Raw genomic sequence first — 21,810 nt, 5'->3', positions numbered from 1 at the left:
TGGTGGCATGTACACTTGCATAATCAGTATATCTACCGGTTCCGCCTTTAACTTCAGAGCAATAATTCTGTCATTACAAACAATCTTCTTAACAACACTCCTCACTACACTTTTATGCACCACTGTTGCCACACCTCTTTCAGCCCGTTCACCTCCAGAATAAAACACTGTATAATCACCACTTCTTATTTCACCTTGTCCTCTCCACTGCACTTCGCTGACACCTAGAACAGACACTTCAGTCTTCTGCATTTCCAATTTTCAAATTCTCCAATTTGCCTGCTTGATTCAAGGTCCTTACATTTTAATTTCCATATTAATCAAATTTTTATTTCTTCATGTCGCTCCTATATATTTTTACATTACCACATTTTGAAGGCTCTAGTGACTGTATTCTATTGATGAGACAGTAACATATACGTAGTTTTCCCTGTGTGTACTTGTAGGCTAACCTACCCCGGCGTCCCAGGTTCGATCCTGGGTCTGGTGTGGTGGGATTTGTGGTGGACACCTTGGCTCTGGGGCAGGTTTTCTCCAAGTACTTTGGTTTTGTCTTGCCAATCTTCATTCCACCAATTGCTCCACAGTCACCCTCACTTATCATCTGGGGCTGGTACAATAGGCCAGAAGTGGCCACAGTACAAGGGACTTAGTCCCACCTCACTAGCATTAAAAAAAACCTCCTTACTGGTGTCAAAGTTTCTTTGTTTTTCTTTATGGTTCCTGTGGTATGGATTTACATCATCAGCATAAACCAACAGCTGATGTATCTCATTTAATTGCAGTCCCATCTGGTTTTCCTGGACCTTCCACATGGCACATTCTAAAGCAAAGCTGATGAGCAGTGGTGATAAACATGTCCTTGTTTATAACCATTTTGAATAGAAGAAGTATCAAAGATATACCTATACAGAATTTACTATAGGTTTCATTTAAAAACACTTCTATTCAGTGTAGCTACTTTTCATAGGTTCCCCCAAAATCTGTGACAATTTTGTCACATGTATGAGTGACTTTAGATGGGGTTTGGATAGGTAATTGGATTCATTGAATACTTTGAAATTCTGTAATGCTGTCACTAATTCACACTCTCTGCAGTTCACTACAGCATGTACTAAGTCTTCTCAGCCCGCTGTGTCTTCATCAATTTTCTGGTGATGACTTCCAACAGTGGATGTTCCCCTTCCTCTGGGTTTCTGGACTGCAGCAGTCCTCTAACTCACTGTACTACACTAACTGAAATCTAGACTTTCCCTGCTTATAACACATCAATACAGACCACATAGAAAACACATCTCCCAGCATTTTTTCTATTGTTGCATCATGTGGCTATCTCTAGGACTGCAGAAGAAACACCATTCCTGTGTTGCTGTTTACGTCCATTACCTAACAACACCTGTTGTTTATGGTGTCATTACTGAGCAGTCTACATACATCATTGCTCCCTCCTTAATGCTGTTCATGCAAAATAGCCTACAGGCATATCACCATTTCTTCTTCTGAGGGCTGTGCTTGCAACATCTGTGAGTGGCCTCACCTTCCTCCCCATGGCACATTTTTCTCAGTTTTTATTCTCCAACTGCTCCCACTGTTCCCTCCATAAACCTGCTCATCCCAGGAATTCCCTGATAGGGTGAGAACTGGTCCAGGTGTACCACCATAGTCCTAAGTATAGGGTTTCACTGAATCCTATATACCACATAATTTCTCCTGGTGACTACCCTTCCTCGAGGGTAGGAGCTTGGGAATTTTCCCTTCGTTAGGGTTGAATGATAGAGCCACAATTTGTCACCCTTGTGGTAGCAGTTGGCCAGAGTGTCATAATTAGTTTCCATCTAGTTTCTGGCCAGCTACAGGTGTTGTCAGGCATAATCGTGGATGCCATGTAGATGGTCAGCTAAATTTGCCATGTGATAAGTCATGGGTCATTCCTTGTTTGAGGGTGCCCCAAGCACCAGGTCACATGACAGTTGGAGGGAAGCCCTTAGTGTCATGAGTGGATGCCCTGTAAGCAAGGAGGAAGATGAATAATCTTGCATCCCAATCTCTCTGGTGCAAAGTGAAGGCTTTTTGTAGGTGCTCATCAACTGTTTTAATATAGCTCTCAACCTTGCCATCAGATTGTGGATGCAAGGAGGTGATGCACTTCATGCTCACTTCTAGGCATTGCAAAACCACCTGTATCTGAGTTACGGCCCTGGTCACTATGTAGGTCCTGCAGTACTTCGAAGCAGCAGAAGTTGGTAACCATTGCTTCTGCCACTGCCAAAGCCTCTTGGTTTGGAATTGCTTAGGATTTTTGCCACTTGGTAAAATAATCCATAGCGATCAGGAGGTATTGGTTTCCATGGTCACTCCTTGGGAAGGGCCCTGCTACATCAAGGGCTATCCTTTTGAACAGGCCCTGACATTGTACCAATGTATTTGGCCCTAACTCCTGGTTCATGGGCTGCGACTGGCTGCACAGGTGTCAAACTGCCAGCACCACTACTTAACATCGTTTCTTGCATGGAGCCAGTAGTACCTCTGCCAGACCTTATCCAGGGTCTTATTAAAACCCATGTGACTTCCTGAGAGTCCACCATGTAGTTCAGTGAGCACTTCATTCACTTTGTTCCAAGGGAGAATTATCTGAGTTATTTTTGATTACTTGTTTGCAGATTCCCAGTGGCATTCTTGTATGCTGTTTCTTACAGCAAGGGATTTCCATTTAGTCCAGTAGCTTTTGTATGTGGGGTTGTGGTCAGTGATGTCTTTTCATTCTGGGCACTGTCTAGCCTCTACTTCCTCCAGAATAGGACATGTGCCCTGGTCATTCAGTTGTTCCATCCTCAAAATGGCTGGATCCCAGCCAGCTGCAATAGCTCGTGCTGCTTGATGTCTGCCCACTCCTTGACTTTGTGGCAGCGGATACACTCCTGATGGTATGGTCATAACAAAAAGGACATCAGCATTGTTGTGTTCAGAGCTTTGCCTGTGCTCAGAAGTGAAACTATTCTTGTAGATGCTGAATACAGCTTGCAGTTTGTCCCTGGAGGTTCTTAAAACTCATGAGCCATGTTAATGCAGAGTGGATGGTGCACAGGTGGAACTCTTTTGTCTGTAGAGGTACTCATAGAAATGTTCCAGTGTCATAACAATTGCAAGTAAGTTCCACCAGGTGATGCAGTAATTTCTCTCAGCTTTGTTCAGTGTCTTACTGTAGTAGGCTATTTAGCCGTCCGCCGACTTACATTTGCCACGACTGTCGCTCGAGCTTGAGTTCTTTCTCTCAGGGATACGGGTGCTTTGGAGAAGGGAGTGGAACACACTTTGGGGTAAATAAATCCGGGATCTCCAGAACACACCGTGGATGGCAGTTTTAATTTAAAATTTCACTAATGATGAATATGTACATTATTCTCCTAGCTAGCTGCTCCGTCCGCCAACTAGCTACCACTACTCTTAAACACCTCTCTTCTCTCTATCTACCATTCAACTACTGTCCTCCTCCGCTCCCTATAACCGCCCCCCTATCTTTTCAAGTCGCCCAGTTGGCATCAGAAAAACAAGAAAATAAAAAGGGAAAACCAAGGGTCGAGCCCAACATCTGGCCTACATTCGTATTTTTCGAGATGCTCATAAACCTCTGTAGGTCTTCAAGGAATCCAAGACCCCTCCTGGCTCGTCTCGTACACGGTCAGTTCATGGGTTTATGATATACTGGGAGTAAACAGGCGGCGTTAGGGACAATAGCGGCACCCTTAGCCTAAGGAGGACAATAGCGGAATTACAACTAGATGGTCCGGGGATGGTACCTCGCCGATGGAGCGTCTCACGGTATTAAACAATGCATAAATAGTTCTACCCTTAATTATATAATTTTGACGAGGGAAGTACGGTTACAATACTCCCCCCATTAAGCCGAGGTGTGTCCGAGTCGAACAGATGAAAGACGCTACCGAGGCTTAATGCCATTCTCCCGTACGAACCGAGGAATACCTTAATTGTTTACAATACAGTGTCATACTTACACACAACTGACCACATACAAGACAGATTATCTCAACTTTGAATCTCACACTCTTCACAAAACTTCACACATACCACTTAAACTTGACATCGGCTGTCTACCGTAACATAAATGACCACACAAACAATTACTAACCCTGAACTACTGTTGTACATGAATTGCTTCAAAAGATAATACCAACTTACACAAAATGTACATAATTTCTAAGCATTAATATGTTTAATATGTTTTTAATCAGTAAAAATATCTTATTCCACAAATGTGGATAATTAATCCAGCCACTTTCTGTCAGTACTAGGCAAGGCCGCCAACCAATGATGTGTTACCCTTGCTCAGAAGCTCATACCCCAGGCACGTGTACAATACAACTTCCAATTTACATTAGTCTAGCGTCACCACATGTTAGGTTTTTCTTCACCTAAGCTCGTTACAGGGTTATTCACTCTTACTACATACATAAATCATTACACAATATAAGATTGTACTCAGGAGAACACTTCAAATCGTGACACAAAGGTGACTCAAACATATGTGGCAAACTGAAATCCAAGGCAAACGCATCAGAACACACACCCTTCTGATCCACTTGCACTCCCCATCTCTAACGTCATACCTATTCATACAACATGGAAAACACATGACTTCTATCTTATTTCAAAAACTTAATCACTCACATCTTCAGAACTGAAAGATCATCACTATTAGGATTCGTATGATTCATACTGTCAGCATCCAAACACAAGAGGTCCAGTCTTCTCATAAAACTTACCACATTTTCAACAATGGTGACAATAGGTATATATAACTCAATTAACTTATTCTGGTGCACCATACTTTGATAGCTCATAACCTTTGAAACCTTGTTTACCCCCTTATTATATATATTACATAATGCCGTCGATATTACCAGAAACCAGTATAATTCAATTCATTGCTACACGATTCGAACGCCTTGCCACTGACAATAAGTAACACAGAAATTAATGCAATTTTAACAATAGTGAAATTAATTGACTTTCATAACTTTAACACACATAAATGAAACATGTGGATATGCAGGAATATCTGACACACACTGACACTGACCTTGAAATATCTCACTTTCACACTTAGCGACGACCATATTTCTGTCCACAATATTTATATCCCAGTATTTTCAAAACAACACAATCAAATTAGAATCCACTTAGGAGCACCTAGCAGTGACGACCTCTATCACTGATTGCCCTCAAGCTGAATTTGCCGAGTCCATGGTTTACTGACAGTCCATGCATGGGGTGAACAGGTGACGTGAAATCACCACGGCATGACATTGAAGTAACCTTTGATTTTACGGTACCTGTGGTTCCTTTATCCTTGAGAGTCTTCTTCCTCTTCTTCCAGTTTCGAACCCACGTCCTGCCCTGGGGCTCCGAGAGATTAAGTGGAGTTGCTGTGCCGCGATACCCAGTAGTCTGTCGCTGTTCGATTTCTTCCGCCCCGAACTGCAGTTGAAGTTGCACTACCCGCGACTGATTGCCACACTCTTCTGTTACGTCTCCTGATTCGATGCCCATTTTCAGAACTTCAGCCAAGTTTCCACAAATCACTTGCGATCTCGATGTTGAAGAAATCAAATCGCATCCGTGAAGTCCGCTTCCTGCATAATTCATCTCGTCAGTATCGGGTAACTTCATTTCTGACTGGTCTGTACTGTAGTCACTGCTCAATGTGCGTTCTTCTTGGCTGACAACAATTCCTTGGTCCATAGTTGCGTGCGCTTGGATTGCAAGAGTGCCTGGCTCTTTCACATTTTCTTCGTTATGACATGAATTTACCTGCTATTTTATTTGAATCTCAAAATTTTCGGATTTATCTCCTCCCACCGTATCGGTCAAAGTTTGAATCTGGCCATGAGTGCGCTCAGATACGACTTTAACTTCGTTATTCATGGACTCTATCTGTCGGTTCGTTTTACATTCCGAGTCCCTTGCCAATGCAGCCAGCATTTCACGCACGTCCTCTTTTATATTGTTTTCTGTTTTCATCATTCTCTCCTCAAATTTCCTTTCCATTTGCATCATTCTCTCCTCAAATTTCCCTTCCATTTTCTTCATTCTCTCCTCAAATTTCCCTTCCAATTTCATCATTCTCTCTTCAAATTTTTCCAAATAGGTTAATATGGCCTGCCCGTCTATCTTACTGTCCTTCGCATTTTCTATACATTTCGTCTGTTTATTCTGGGTCAGTAAATTAGCTCCTTCCTCCATTTCTCCCCCATTCTCTGTATCGTTGATCCCTTCCATTACTTCAATCTCTTGTTTATAATATTGATTACTCTAACTAACCTTGCATATCTGTATCTTTCATTTTCTTGTCTTCAGATTTCTTCCTTTCCTCCGCTGTTTCCATGCTGTTCCGCTCGCAGACTCCCGGTCCCCTCCGCTGTTACATGCCCCAGGTTGGTAGCGCCAATTCTACTGGCTAGCTGCTCCGTCCATCCTACTCGCTACCCTACTCTTAAACATGTCTCTCCTCTCTCCCTACATCCCAACTACTGTCCTCCTCCGCTCCCTATAACCGCCCCCCCATCTTTACAAGTCCCCCAGTTGGCATCAGAAAAACAAGAAAATAAAAAGGGAAAACCAAGGGTCGAGCCCAACATCTGGCCTACATTCGTATTTTTCGAGATGCCCATAAACCTCTGTAGGTCTTCAAGGAATCCAAGACCCCTCCTGGCTCGTCTCGTACACGATCAGTTCATGGGTTTATGATATACTGGGAGTAAACAGGCGGCGTTAGGGACAATAGCGGCACCCTTAGCCTAAGGAGGACAGTAGCGGAATTACAACTAGACGGTCCAGGGATGGTACCTCGCCGATGGAGCGTCTCTCACGGTATTAAACAATGCATAAATAGTTCTACCCTTAATTATATAATTTTGACGAGGGAAGTACGGTTACAGCTATTACTCCCATCTGTCCTGTATTTGGGACAGCACTTCTCGAATCCTGACATTAGTCACATCTGTGTCAATGGTGAACTTCTCTCTTGGCTGTGGGTAAGCAAGAATAGGGGCAGTACAGGGCCAGTGTAGTGTTTGAAAGTCGGCATCCACGGGAAGAATTGCTTCTCGTCGCTGAGTTTGGTAAGTAGTTTTACAGTATTGACAAAACTGGCAGTAACCCATCTGTAATAAGTACATAGGCCAAGGAAGCTTCTCATTTTGTGTTTGTTCTTCAGGGTCAGAAAATCATTAGACAGATGTTTACCTATATAGACTTTACTATAGGCTTCATTTGAACATATTTTAATCATCCTAATCAGTTTCATGGGTCCCCCAAATTGTATCGTAATATTGTACGATATTTCGCTCCTAACTTTCTTGAAGTACGTTAATAGCTGATGTACCATCTCATGGTACTCACATTTTTTTCTCCAGTATCTGACTAATGCAAATGATCTGATCACTAGTTGGTCTGTTTTTAGTTTTTTGAAGATTGATTGTAAGTCCTCTTTCTTCTTTCTGCACACCTGTCATCTGCATATGCAAGTATTTGTTTTCTTATATGTAGTTTGTTTAGTTTCCATCCTCAAATCTGACCACATTTTTTAATGCTAATTTAAAAAAAATATATGACAAGGCATCTTCCTGCCTTAGTCCAGTTGATGTTCCAAATGGTTCTGATCGATTATTCTGCATTTTAACTCTACATTTTGCATATTTCAAAGTTTCTCTTACAAATCCACTTAACTTATGGGTTATTTTAGATTTCTTCATAGCCTCAAGTAATTTATCCCTGTTTATGATGACATAAGTAGCTTTGAAATCTAAGAAAAGGTAAAATGTTCTGACTCCATATTTGAGTGTTTTTTTCCAGTATCTGCCTTGTTAACTGTTTTTGATCTATTGTTGACTTATCTACTTGGAACCCATGCTGATAATTTCCTATGATTTAATCCATCTTATTCTATTCCAATTCTGTTTTTATTATCTGTTTGTGTAGGATGTTGGAGAATATTTTATATCCTGTATTTAACAGGATGATACCTCTAATTGTTGAGCTGCATTTGGTCTTTATTGTAAACAGGGCATACAAGTCGTTCCTCCCACTGTTCAGGAATAACTTCATCTTTCAGTACTTGACATATCACTTAATGGGGAGTTATATCCAATACATTTTGTTTTATCATTAATAATTCAGTCATATTATCTTGTCTAGTCAATCTATAATCTTGTCTCAGCAAGTCATGGAAGCCTCTCATCTGTTCCCTAAACTCCCCCCTCCCTCCTGGGACATGACGCCAGATCCACAAGGCCACACAGACCATGACCGACTCACATAGCAACCCCCTCCCCCAGCTTAAGGGTTAATGCCCTCCCATTAACCACGCCTTTCTCCCCTGACACAATATCTTATACCTGCTCTAACCTTACTCCTGTCCCACACCCTTCCCCTCTCCCTCTCCACTGATTTCCCATGTAGACTTGTCCCCTTTCTTCCCTGCTCTCATATAGCTGAGTTTATTTCCAACATTAGTCTGCTTGTACCTTCTCTCACTCTCTCTTCGCTTGCAGATTTTCTTATTTTTCCTTCTACCCTGAAGATGGAGGTGATGCGTTCCTCTGAAACGTCGGTTAACACCACATCTACATGGTGCCACATCCCAGAAGACTGCTTTCTTCTATAATTTTTAACTTTTCTGTTGCATCCTTGATATCTTCTATGGTGAGATATTCATTTTCATTTGGCATTTCTTCTACTTCATTAGTTTCTTGTTCTGTTCCCTTTCTCATATAACTTCTATTTCTGAACCTCCCAGTGAATCCTGAAAATACCAGTTCCAACTATTCAGTGTTCACTGGGGTTTCGTTTAAAATCAGTCCATTGCTGTCTGCTATCAGCCCCCTTTTGTGTGATATTGTCACGTGTATCTTGGTAAGGCGACAGTAAATAATTCCTTCCAGAATTGATAACGCAATGTATTCGATAATTTCCACATTGTAACTGCAGTTAGTTATTAAACAAACACATCAACTACTGGACTGCCTTGAATGAGTTCTTCCTGACATATCTTCCTGAAGTCAAAGTCACATTGTGACTGACGGTCAGTCAGTCAGTAAGTCTTGGTGTCGAGCCCCACCTAGGGCTCATAACCAGATATTTATTACTGTTTGACAGTTATGGTCTTGTTTTTGTGGGGCACCCTCTCTGATGAAGGGACGGGTCTGAGTTTTATATATGCTGCTGGCCCTTGTCAGCGCAGTTTTTCTCGGGTCTTGAGTCCCTTGGGACTTGTGACCATATTTTACTGACTCAGATTTGAGACTTCCCTTTTCATCACCTCCTACGACTCACAGGGTCACGGTGGAGGTATTCGACCCTGCCTCCACATGGTTTCCTCATTTTGAACAGACTTCATTGCTCTATATATAGGCTCGGCACAGACCACTCACAGAAAACACATCACTGCTCAGCAACAGATATCATATATTGTCACATGTGTCCCCCCATGTATTGGCTAACAATGAACGTCCTATTGTTGCACATTTGTTGCTGTGATATGTGTTTACTGGTCAGTTACCTAGCACAGCTGTGTCCATACACGTTACAGTATTTTTGTGTCATCCTATAATAGGCTTCAATCTTGTTTTCAATGGCTTCTTTACACTCATCATCATACTGTTCAGTGATGTCTGTGATCTATTAGTGCATTATATCTCTAGTTAACTGTTCTCCCATGTGATGATCTCCATGTTCTTTTATATATACTTCTGTGTAGAAATATCATTCCGCCTTTCATCATCTGTTGCACTGTAAAATTTATGAGTCACTCTCCATTACCATTGCTTTTATATTGCGATCTGTGGCCTCCCACAATTGTTTTAGCTCAGCTCTCCTTTCTAATTTTATCATTAAGATCAAATGTAATCTTTATGTCAGATGAAGGACAGTGAATGTCCGTTCTCTCTAATTGCTCATAAAACTAATCCTTTTCCACTTCAATTTGTCTTCTGCTGGAGCATGTGCACAGATAATACTGTAATTCTGGAATCTACCTTTGTTTCTTAAACAGCATAATTTTCATATCTATAGGCTTGAAATCCGTAACCCATGTTCTGAGGCATTTTCTGACAGTGAAACCCATTTTAAAACAATGTTTTTCATGACAACTGTAAGACACCTTTTATTGTTGAAACGCTCTTAATAATCTGTAGGACTAGAAGTATACGTGTATATTATAAAAATGTAGGTTGTTTGAATTCTCCTTATAACTTCTTGTTAAATATCCATGCTGATCTACAATTTCAAAACTCTAAGAAGCATTAGATAGGATTGTTCTTTTATATTTAATACATTAATTTCTTAATGAAATCTGCAGTCAAAATAAGTCATGTTATAGAAATTTGTTTTTAAGTGAATTTGATTTGTTTCATTCTGGTCCGTCACACTAACAATTATAAAGACAAAACAGCTCGGTCCAGTGTGACTATTTAAGTCTGAAGATGATCCATAAGGATCGAAACATGTAAGGGTGCTAAGTTTTCAAGTAGTAAAACTTAAATAGTCGCACTGGACGGAGTTGTTTTGTCTTTATAATGGTTTTTAAGTGTTTGTCTGTAATATTTATTAATGCAGCATTACATTTGTCTTCCTATGCTTGGCTCACATACTAATTAAATTGAAATTGTCTGTTTCAGAGCTGCTCTCACAATCCATATTTATACTTCTTAGAAAACACAGGCCTCCAAGTCGAGGCATTCAAGGTACGATGGTTTACTACAGCTTTCAATAGGTTTTTTCAAAAATGTGGATTCTGGAGGCCCAAACTTCTGGACTGTTGGTTTACTCTTGGAATAAGATGTTCCTTAGCATTGCTTCCAGTCGCAATGTACATTGTCATCAGGACTGCACTGAATGCATGGCTGACCGGCATAGGCACTGGTGGCACATCATCACTTGTTTTGGAACCTCTGGTTAGTGAACTAATGTTAAAAGTAAGTTTACAGTCTTATGCGGTGTATTTCTGAAGAACTTCCTGCCTCCATCTTCAAGGATGAATTTCTCTCTTCTTTACTGTAGGTGGAGACATCAACTTCCTCCAATATATCAGTATATTTCTGCTAGACTACACGATGTCATGTTGTAGATACTGATATCTTAATACCACCATGAAAAGCCAAAATCTCATGTGTTAACATAATTGTAGGATGTGGTCCTAATTATATATTTACTAGCTGTACCCGGCCACGCGTTGCTGTGGCTCAGTCTGGTTAAATGAGAGAGAAAGAAAAGAGAAACCGCACGTTTCTAATATGTTTAATTTCACAATGCTTGTGGGTATACAATATTTTTTGTTGTTTCATTGTCTGTGCAGATATAGAGATTGTCTGGTTTGCCGACTCTAGAACATGCAACATATAACTGTCCATGTGAGAAGCAACCTGTGTCTAGATCTAAACTGCACAGTTCTAAAGATTGGCCCTGAGCTTTGTTGTTGGTGTTTGCAAACGCCAATCAAATTTGGAATTGCAATCTCTTAAATTGAAATGGCACATCCGTTGGAATCATAGGAATGCGAGGAATGAGGACATATTCACCGTTGAGAGGTCCTGTCAAGATTGTTGCTTCTACGACATTCCTCAATAATTTTTTTACCGCAAGCCGCGTGCCGTTGCAAAGCTTTGGCTGGTTGATATTTCACAACATGATAATTGGCATGCCTATTTTCAATTGCAGCACGTGCGGTGGCATCCCTGGCAGATCAAGTGAATTAAAAAAATCTGTTGGATAATTAACCGCTTCATCTGCTTCCACAACAGTGTCGACGGACTTGTATGTGACTGCCTCGCATTGAATGTTAGACTGAATGATATTGTTAAGTTTGTAGACGTCTTTGTTCTTGGCCGCAAGAATAGCTCGTTCACTCAGCCAATCATGATTCTTATAATTGATTTGAATATTGGGAAAATCTTTTTCAACCAATTCTCCTTTTGACGTCACTAAATTGCAGAAGTTATGAGGCAATGAAATTCGTCCTGAGGTCAGATCAACTGGCACCTTTCCGTTTCCAATTTCCGGCAATCGATGTGAGAATATCTCAGCTGACTGACCGTTTTGCAGCTGGACACGCATATTTGTAGTTTATTTCAACATCTACATATCGCCACAAAGTAGAGTATTTCAGGCAAGCATTTATTTCGTCCGCTGGTGTCAATCGAGGAATTACAGGTAATGTTTGCCTGAAATCTCCTGCAAGCAATATTAATGCGTTCCCAAATGGTCTGATGTTTCCACGCAAATCTTGCAATGATCGATGAAGAGCCTCAAGTGATTTGTTCATCTCAAACAATAAGTTTGTATTTCTGCAATACCTTTCCCATGCCTGATGCTTTGGAAATGTTGCACATGGGAGTTTCAATGAAATGCATGTTCAATGGCAATTTCGAAGCGGAATGAGCAGTTGTTCCACCTGGTAGCAATGTCGCAGCTATTCCGGATGATGCAAGAGCTAAGGCTATGTCATTTTGGGATCGAATTGCTGCCAGAATCAATCTAATTAGGAACGTTTTACCAGTTCCTTCTGGCGCAGCTAAGAAGAAGATTTCTGCAACCCCGTTATTGACAGTTTGCAATATTTGATTGTAAATGCCTTTTTGCTCAAGCCTTAGCTTAGGAATATTTGATTGCACATACGACAAAAGATCACCCGTGTTGTAATTTTGCTCACGACTCAATTCTACATTGAACGAAGCAGCAGCAGATTGATTGGGTGATGGCATTCCCAATTGATTGAGATCTTTGTTCGCGATTTCTAAGCACAAATCTTCAATCATTATCAATGCTTCGTTGTAGATTTCTGCTGTGAAATCCATGTTCATATTGGAATTTTTCTTGCATATTCGACGGAAAATATCTTCAGCCATTTGCGAATTATATATCTCCCATAACTCTGTTGGAGATGAAGGAGAGCAGGCGGTCAATATGATTGCAAACAATGTACGAATTTGATGTGGATGTGACGTGTTGCACGCGTCAGTAATGCATACATCCCATTGTCGGTCATTCTCCAGTAAATTCAGAGCTTGACATGCGCTGTGGAAAGTGGCATGTGTAACGCCGTTGACAATTCTCAGTTACTGGAAAGACGGACCGGGCACATTTACCAACAGCATGCGAAGAAAGAAGCATTCATCTTGATTGGGAGCACAGTGTACAGTCGGCCTATCTTAGTTTCTTTGAATATGCCAGTTTGTCCGTCGACTCACTCTCCTCATTTGCATCATTCAAATAATTTTCTACTCGTATTCCATGTGTAATACGTAGGCACTTCCGAATACAGCAGTGTTTTCGCAAACACGTCATTTTGACAGAATGCGAAGAAAGCAGTTTACGTTGTAGCCGGTGGATTAAGGGCTATTTGTTGCACATTTGCAGTTGTGAAGTAAATGCGTTGTCCATTTTCTAGATGTACTGCTAAGTGAACAACAGCTTGACTTTGTTCATGTATGGGAAATGAAAGAATTCGCCATACAGCTTCATTGCTGCTTATGTATCTTCCAGCCTGATACTGTGCGATTTCATCGATATGTATGACCGCATTCCTATCACTTCTTGCTGGTTGCACGCCAAAAACTGCCATGTCGCTGCCTTTATTCACGTACTTACAAATGTATTTGACCGATTTAACGGATTTACAGTATTCCGCGTTTATGTGCGCTTTGTATGTTTTTGATAGCAAAGGCGAATATGGAACAACCCACCGGTTATCCACTTCGATGTCACCCTTTCGCATTTGTATGGATGCTAATTTACCGCCATCTTCTGATCTTCTGTTCGAAGGATATCCATCGTTTCCTGTAACTTTGTTGGCTAGTAATGCTCGAGGATATCGCTTAGAGCATTTTCCGTCTGTCATGCATGGTGAATTTGGATTCAGCATACCGCAAGGTCCATGTATCATATTTTTCGTTACAACTTCATGCAAATCCTTATCGACGTCGGCATCGGGTATTTCAGCGCATATTACATCGTCGATTTCGTTTGAAGTGATTTTGTTATAGAGCCAGATTAGTATATGTGCGTGTGGCAATCCTCTTTTTTGCCATTCCACTGAGTACATCCAGCAGCGCACAGACCGATACACTTCATGTTTTACCATGAAATCCATCAGCGATTTCAGCTTCTGTCTGAAAACACGTGCTGTGATGTCATGCCTATCCACCGGCGATTGCCCAGGAAGTAAGAGCTGTTGTATATCGTCCCAAGCTGGATTGCATGTGAATGTAATGAATAGGTCTGGATGCCCGTAGTGACGAACATACGCAATTGCATCTTGAGCGTACTCATGCATATGACGTGGACTGCCTGTATATGAAGATGGCAAAATAGTTAGTCTTCCAACGTTAGTTGTATTACCGTCATTTACAACTGCATCTCGCAAATGAACGTATTCTTCAGAGCGAAGCTTGGTCTGATTCAGACGGATGAATATCAAACGTTCTGTTTCGATTTTTGCTTACATATCTACGATGTATTGGTGAAACAATTGACGGCATTTCAAAATGTGATTGTCTTCATTCTCTCGAATCATTAATCAGTATGAATAATAGTTCATTGCGCTGCATTTCATATTTGTTTCTTCGTCACTGACTGGATTTATCATCTTAACGTTGAAGTGATATCCATCGGCACCATCCCAAAAAATGATTGGATATTGCAGGGCATCGTAGCATTGATGAGTTTCTGCAACTTTTGTCAGTTGATCGTTTCTCTGATGAAGAACAATATCTCTAGGTTTGAATTGATCTCCGACTATAACAATTGCCACTTCGTCTATAGTTGGAGCATTGAATCTTCGCACATGTTGTCCAGCAGGCGTTTTGTCAGCATGAATAACAATCTTGTGTGTATCAGATGGCATCATGTCAATTGCTGTTTTGAACAAAGACACTAAATTGTTTTTTTGTGAGGAAGCTCTTGCAGTTGGGAAACGATGGACCTTTTTATGCCGGTAGAAATTCCGCAGCATGCATTCAATTCATCATTGCCATCGCCGATGAAATACATTTGTAGGAATTTATGTTGACCATCTGGGAATGGAAGCAGGAAGCTGGCTTTATGATAAATTTGTCCTTTCACTTTGAAAGTTGGCATGAATTGAGCTGTTACGATTTCTGCGCCGAACGACGTCATTTGGAAGCATGAATTGTATTTCCTGATGTTAGATAGGAAATGCTTTGATCCGGCGGTATATCCGGCAAGCAAAGTTTTTAATGTCTCTGGCAGTTCTCCAAGTTAATTCAGTTTAATTTTTCCCATGGCGCAACACATTCCTTTCGTTTCTCCATTAAATTCCAGAGCCTTGCAATAAGGACACACTTCAGTCATAGTGCCAATGAGAACATGCCGGTTCGAACTATAATCTTCAGCTGGGCTGTACCGGAATGCAAGGTGATTGTAATTGCGTGATTGCTGAGCACGGAGTCGTGTTTGACGCTGATCTGCTGTTTCTCGTTGACTTCTTTCAGCCACTCTCAGCCTGTCGCGTCCATTCTTTTGAGAATGAAGCAGATCTGAAGCTGCAGAACGCGATTGCCATGCTCGCAACCGTCCATCCTCAAGTCCGGCTGCACGTCGCTCTGCTGCTTCCTCAGCACGTATTTGAGCCATTCTTTGCCTGTTTTGCTCGTTCGCTGATGCCCATTCTTCCCCAGTTTGATTTGCAATTACTTGTCACACTGCTTCCGCTCGGCGAGTACGACCTAAGTTTGATCTTCTGCGAGGCATTATTTGGATGAACTAAAGCAGATCGATTGCACTGAAGAAGAAGAAAGAAAGTTATAACGAAAACATATAAAATTGCAAAACATTAAAAAAGGAAAGAACACAAACTGGAAAACAAAGAAGAAACCAAAAAAAATAAAAAATACTAACGAAATATTTCAGTTCAAATGCAGATCAATCGATGCAGCTCAATTCCACCACCAGTTGCACTGAAAAATAAGGAAAACAGTTAAGAAAACGAAATGAAAAACAACGAAAGAAGAAAAAAATAAACTGTACTCACGTAATGAATGCTATGGTAAATGACACAGCTCAATTCCAATCCAATGTCACACGAAATAATTAAATCAAAGTGAAAATGAATCAAAATATATGAAAATCCAATTTAACAATGCAATTGGAAACATTGAAATGGAATTGTAAAATATTTAGTGTAGCGTGTGTTGCTTTTACGTCCAACAGATGGCGCTGTTTTTCAAAAGAAGCATGTTTTTACCTGTCACAGGTGTGACATCTATATAATAGGTATATAAAAACACGCGTATTTGAATGCAACGTTGTATCAAAATTTCAAAGCAATCGGTGAAGAACTTTCGGGGATTTAAGATTTTGAACAAACAAACATTTACATTTTTATTTATATAGATTTGTGTGTGTGTTCATATGTACACGGGTGTGTAACTTGGTTTTTCATTCTGATAAAAGCAGTTAGTTGCATGTTTTTGAAAACAAAGGACTGAGGAGAATACCGAGACCTAAGAGAGTAGAAGTACAAGGTGCACAAAGGAATGTATAAAAACTTCACAATTTCTGCTCTTTGTATAATTACTTCGGCGTCTTCTGCGGGGACCTCTTCTTGTTGTGCCGCCTCAGGTTTCGTGTCCACTGAAGCTGGCTTTTCCTCTTCTAGACGCGCCTCCATCGTTTCTCGGCAGGCCATCGTCTTTTCCTCTATCTTGGGTTTAAATGCGCACACCATCTCCATGTGGCTGGCGCCCATTTTTTCTCACATGGCGGCCGTCCTTGCTTGGGTTGCTCTCGTATCCGCGGCAGTCTTTTCTTGCCAGGCTTTAAACCTGTCGTCAGTCCTTTTCTCGGCAGCTTTTCTCTCTGCCCTCAATTCTTTCCACTGGAGTTCCAACACTTGCTGTGTGTTCATTTTTGTAGGGTAACAGTTTATGCACTCTTAAATTCAATTATTCGTCGAGACGTGTTCAAGTTCATAAAGCAATTCTGACACCAAATTGTCGCGCATTATACACCCAACACGTGACAATTTGCTTTTCCTGTTTCCTTTCACTCCAAAGAGTGCTAGACTGTAACTGGCTGGTTATTTATTGCACATTCGCTCTTACAATCACACAGTTTACAATTTCACAATTACTGCTATCAGCAGTATCACAGATACTTCTCCTGTAGTCACTGCCATGCACTTGATACAACCCTACTCAGCGACTGCTAGATTGCATTGACTGGTTAATCGTTACTAACTAGTAATTCACTCATTTGTAACTGGCTCAATCCTCACTCACTAATCACTCACTACTGAATAGTGTTCGCTGCTCCTTATTTAGCCTGCTGCGTAGCAACTGTGGTATCCCTTGGTAACAACACAGTCACCCTTCTGCCACGTCACTGCGGGGGAGGGCGCGCCCACCAAACTTTTGTGTACTGGCAGAAGGAGTGGGAGTATGTGATGTCACTCGTGGGACCACGGAGTTCATGTGACTCCCACTTCCCATTGCGCCATCCATGTAACACTGTTATTAGTGCTATGAAATAAAGAAATTCTGTAGATGGTTTTTTTTGCATGTGGGAACCAGAAATGCATGGAGAATTGTGGTAAACTTCCAATTATTTGGCATGTGGGGTATGAGTTTTGCCAGTTGAATGAGGAAAACCTTACAGAACCCAGTTTTCATCCTTTACCAGTCTTCTCATGTTCCAGTTTTCTGTTACCAGAGTTAAAACAACATGTTTTCAGTTTAGTTCTTGCACAGGAATCTTTTCAGGCAGTGTAGTGAATTGATAGGTAAAAGATTTTAGGTACTTGTGTACTGAAATGGCATTGTAAAAACTAACTTGTACTGTAATTATGTAACATTATGCTTGTAATGGTGCCGGTCACAGTAGCCGAGCGGTCTAAGGCATGTACTGTCTTCGCCCGCTCGGAAGCCAGGATCGTGGGTTCGAATCCCGCTCAGGGCATGGATGTTTGTGTGCGTTTTTCTGTGTTTGTGTACAGGTAGAGGCCTTCCGACGAGCTGATCACTCACCAAAGGAGTCCTACTGCATGTGTAAGATCTAGAAAAACCGAAGTTAACGGAGAAGTTCATGGAGGTAGGCCTAGGCCCACTGGGGCTGTAGTGCCAAGGGAAAAAAATGCTTGTAATGGTAGCTGAATAACATCTACATGGCAGGTGAATGTATGTTTGTCACACCTTTGTTTCTGAGCTAACTTTATAAAATGGTATATTTTCTTTGAAATTTTTGTCACTTACATGAGAATTCTTGATGCTTGGATAACCAGGAATTTGCTGTAGCTGGAAAACCTTAACCCTTTCCAGTTATTGCATTAAGGAAATTCTCTGCAGCCAGGATATCAGGGGTTTTTAAATGCCTGCTGAGCCACTAAGTGAAGTGTTTTGCCTGGCACGAAGTCTTTCCGAAACTGTTTCTCTGTATGATGTGTCACCCCATATACTTTCTTGTCCTTTTGATGGCCCGATTGCTTTATTTGGTGGTATCATTTCCCCACATGCATCATCCAGAAATCTGTAAAAAGCAATCTCTGGACATTACATCACCAAATAATTTTATCTGTGTTTTCCTCTCACTAGACAGGTAGTCTTTTATGTTGGGTAATGGGATTAGGCCGATATTTATAATTAGACCTAAAAACACCTTCACTTCAGGAACAGACACATCAGACCACCTACTCCAGATGGACCTCAGGCTTACCTGAAGTTCCTCAATTTTGTGCCTCACATGCTGGTTTGTCTCTATAACAATGTTATTCAGAAGTTCATCATTGACAAATAAAATAATATATGGGCTCTGCATCTGGCAGAAGGTTAAATTGTGGTCCTGCATTTTTAGTAAATGTGTATACCTTGGGTTTCTTCTTTCCCATCATCACGTCTTCCCACTCATCATCACAGCACTGTTTCACTCTCACTTGCACTTTCCAACATTTCGTTTCTTGATTCTTAACTCGCAGTTTCTCCTTCAGTTTCCAAATTAATCTCATAATCAGAGTTAATATCAAGTTCTTCATTTAACATATCACTAATTGATTCTTCATCCACATCACACAAGGAATTATGTGTTTTATCAATCCAGAAGGCCAGGGTTCGCTCATAAGTAAAAGCATGCTACTAACACATGACATGCCATTATATATAAATGGCATTTGTTCCTCAGAAAGTTCAAATTGTGACTTCCAGATGGCAGAAAAAGGCAGACAAAACATTCATGAATACATTGGCACAGAATACAATGGCCGGTATTGACTAGGGCCCGGATCTTTATGCGCTAAAAAGCGGGAAAATATGCACCAAAAATAAAACAATATGCACTTAAGGAACAGGTCACTTTATTCATACTCGCCTATTTACATGCATCATTCACTGCAGAAAGTAGCATCACAATAGGCAACTAGAAGTCTTTCAGTGTTTTATGGAGACAAACTACGTCTGTTGTCTGTCAAAATGAGTTTATACACTGAGAATGATCTTTCTACATCTACTGACGTGATTTGATAGTATTTGTACACTGGCGCCGAAGGTTCAGAACATTCATCAGGCAAAGATACCCTAATTCCACTCAAGTACTGACTAATTGACTGAATCTTTTTTAGTCCTGGGTTCAAATTCAACACCATTTCTAACTTGCATTTAATCTTGTCTCCAATTTTGCCTAGTGCGAAATTCAGTGAAGAAGTTGCTCTCTGAACAAATTCAAGTGAGTCATGAAGGAGTGCACCACAAGATTCTAAGCTCTCAGTGGCTTTTCAAACTGTAGAAAAATGTGCATGGATAAACTTCACATCTTGATAAACAGTATCACTTCCTAGCACCACTTTTGCTTCACGGACATGCATTTTCATCTTCAAGTTTTGTAACCACTTCGTTTACTTGATTGAAATTCTCCTGATAAAATGAAACTGCGGATAACCATGTCCCCCACCTAGTTAGGAGAGGTTCAGGTGGCAGAGGAACCTGAGGTAGTCAATCTTTTTAGAATTGGACACAAACTGGCGCTTTCAGAAACAGTTTTTTCCCAATTAGTTACTATAGGATTCTGACGATGGTGTATAACACACTGATATATTGGGTTTCTGGACTTTATCCATCGTCCTGGTTTTTAAGATAACAAATAAAAACACGACGTTTCGGAACTGGATCTGTTTCTGTCCTCAGGTGAAGGAAAAGGGAAACACCTATAATAGGTGTTTCCCTTTTCCTTCACCTGAGGACGGAAACAGATCCAGTTTCCGAAACATTGTGTTTTTATTTGTTATCTTAAAAACCAGGATGATGGATAAAGTCCATTTCCCACTTGCAATTAAATTGTTAACAGCTGGAAACTGTGCGCGTATTTTTTCTGCGATACGGTGTAATCCATGAGCTAAACAGGTTACATGTATAAGATTTGGATAAAATACTTGTAAGGCCTTTGCTGCTTTCAACATATAGGAAGCTGCATCTGTGAGTAATACAAGCACCTTACAACAATTATTCTCAATTTCAGACGGCCATAGTAGTCGCAGAGAATCATTTACAAATCTTGCTATTGTGCTATGGTTCATTTTCTCTAGTACTTTGCAAGCAAGAAGATGAGGTTTGCTGGGTTCGTCTTGATGTAGCTGAACAACTACGAAATTTGCTATGTATCGGCCACATGAATGGGTTGTCTCATCCTTAATAGTCCTTAATTTTAAACATATATGCAGGAATATGCTCTTACTTTTAGAATATGAAATAATGACCTAAAACCCTCAAAATATGCATTTGCATATGTGCATATGCATTTTCAAAAAATCCGGGCCCTAGTAATGACATATGATCAATATATGGCCGGGGAAACGTGAAAGAAACTTTGTTGATTGTCTGTTGACATTCATCCATGGAAGCACCATCACCATATTGATTATATATTGACGCACAATTGGAAAGGGTTAAGGGGAGATATGCAGATTCAAGTATAATATTAAAGTGAATGATAGAGAAATACATTGTTAAGTATGACATAGTGATGAATAGGGCCCGGATTTTTATGACCTAAAATCTATAAATATATGCATGCACTTATGACCCAAAATTATGTCAAATATGACCTAAAAAGTGTAAAATATGACCTTAAATATTAAATGGGGACACAAAATTTCACAATTTTAATTAAAGATAAGAATAAAATAATTAAGAATAAACTTAAGAATAAAGATGATGAATATATGATAGTAGGTCCTACTTACCAAATTAGCCCTATTATGTCTCTGAAGGAAAGAAAACTGATGGAATTTCGACATTTCGTACAGGATTAAACCATTCATTGCTTTCTTTTTAATACTGATATTTGCGTTCATATTTTAGACAAACACTGGTGCACATGGTATGAACACTATCTTAACTCTGTTATCTAAAAACACCATTTAAAAGAACACAAGCTATTCACATCTCAATTTTCACTGAGTTATTCACGTCTCAATTCTCACTGTTACAATTGCAATTTATAACTACATGCATTTTCAAATTTTCAAATTTGAAAGATCGCCGATTATCACTAAGGATAGTTTTGTATTTGGAAAAACTTCGTTCCACATCACATGATGTGACAGGAGCATATTTGAAGAATGTCAAGTCGTTTGGTGACAGTTCTGTATCATCTTCGAATGTTGCTAGTTTACCGGAAAGTATATCTGCAATCTTGCATAATGTTGAATAACCAGCATTCCGATGAAGAACACTTTCTATTTTGGTTTTAATCCTGTCACTTATTTCACCACGAGTTCGGTTTAGTTCATTCTCA

The 21,810-nt window shown here is 40.4% G+C and overlaps 2 protein-coding genes across 8 annotated transcripts in view; one reads left to right on the top strand and one right to left on the bottom strand.

Moving 5' to 3' along the window:
• Nucleotides 1–21,810, bottom strand: part of LOC111874531 — a 154,487-nt gene that overhangs the window by 38,697 nt on the left and 93,980 nt on the right. The gene's annotated exons all lie outside the window — the stretch shown is intronic.
• Nucleotides 1–21,810, top strand: part of LOC111874529 (membrane-bound transcription factor site-2 protease) — a 90,144-nt gene that overhangs the window by 12,007 nt on the left and 56,327 nt on the right. For all 7 annotated transcript variants that reach the window (XM_023870103.2, XM_023870102.2, XM_033755482.1 and 4 more), the window contains one exon: nt 10,695–10,970. In XM_023870103.2, the coding sequence (XP_023725871.1) occupies nt 10,695–10,970 (276 nt within the window). The remainder of the gene's footprint in view (nt 1–10,694; nt 10,971–21,810) is intronic.

The sequence above is a fragment of the Cryptotermes secundus genome, unplaced genomic scaffold (assembly GCF_002891405.2).
Source record: "Cryptotermes secundus unplaced genomic scaffold, Csec_1.0 scaffold790, whole genome shotgun sequence".
NCBI lineage: Eukaryota > Metazoa > Arthropoda > Insecta > Blattodea > Kalotermitidae > Cryptotermes > Cryptotermes secundus.
This window is presented reverse-complemented; position numbering and strand designations above follow the sequence as displayed.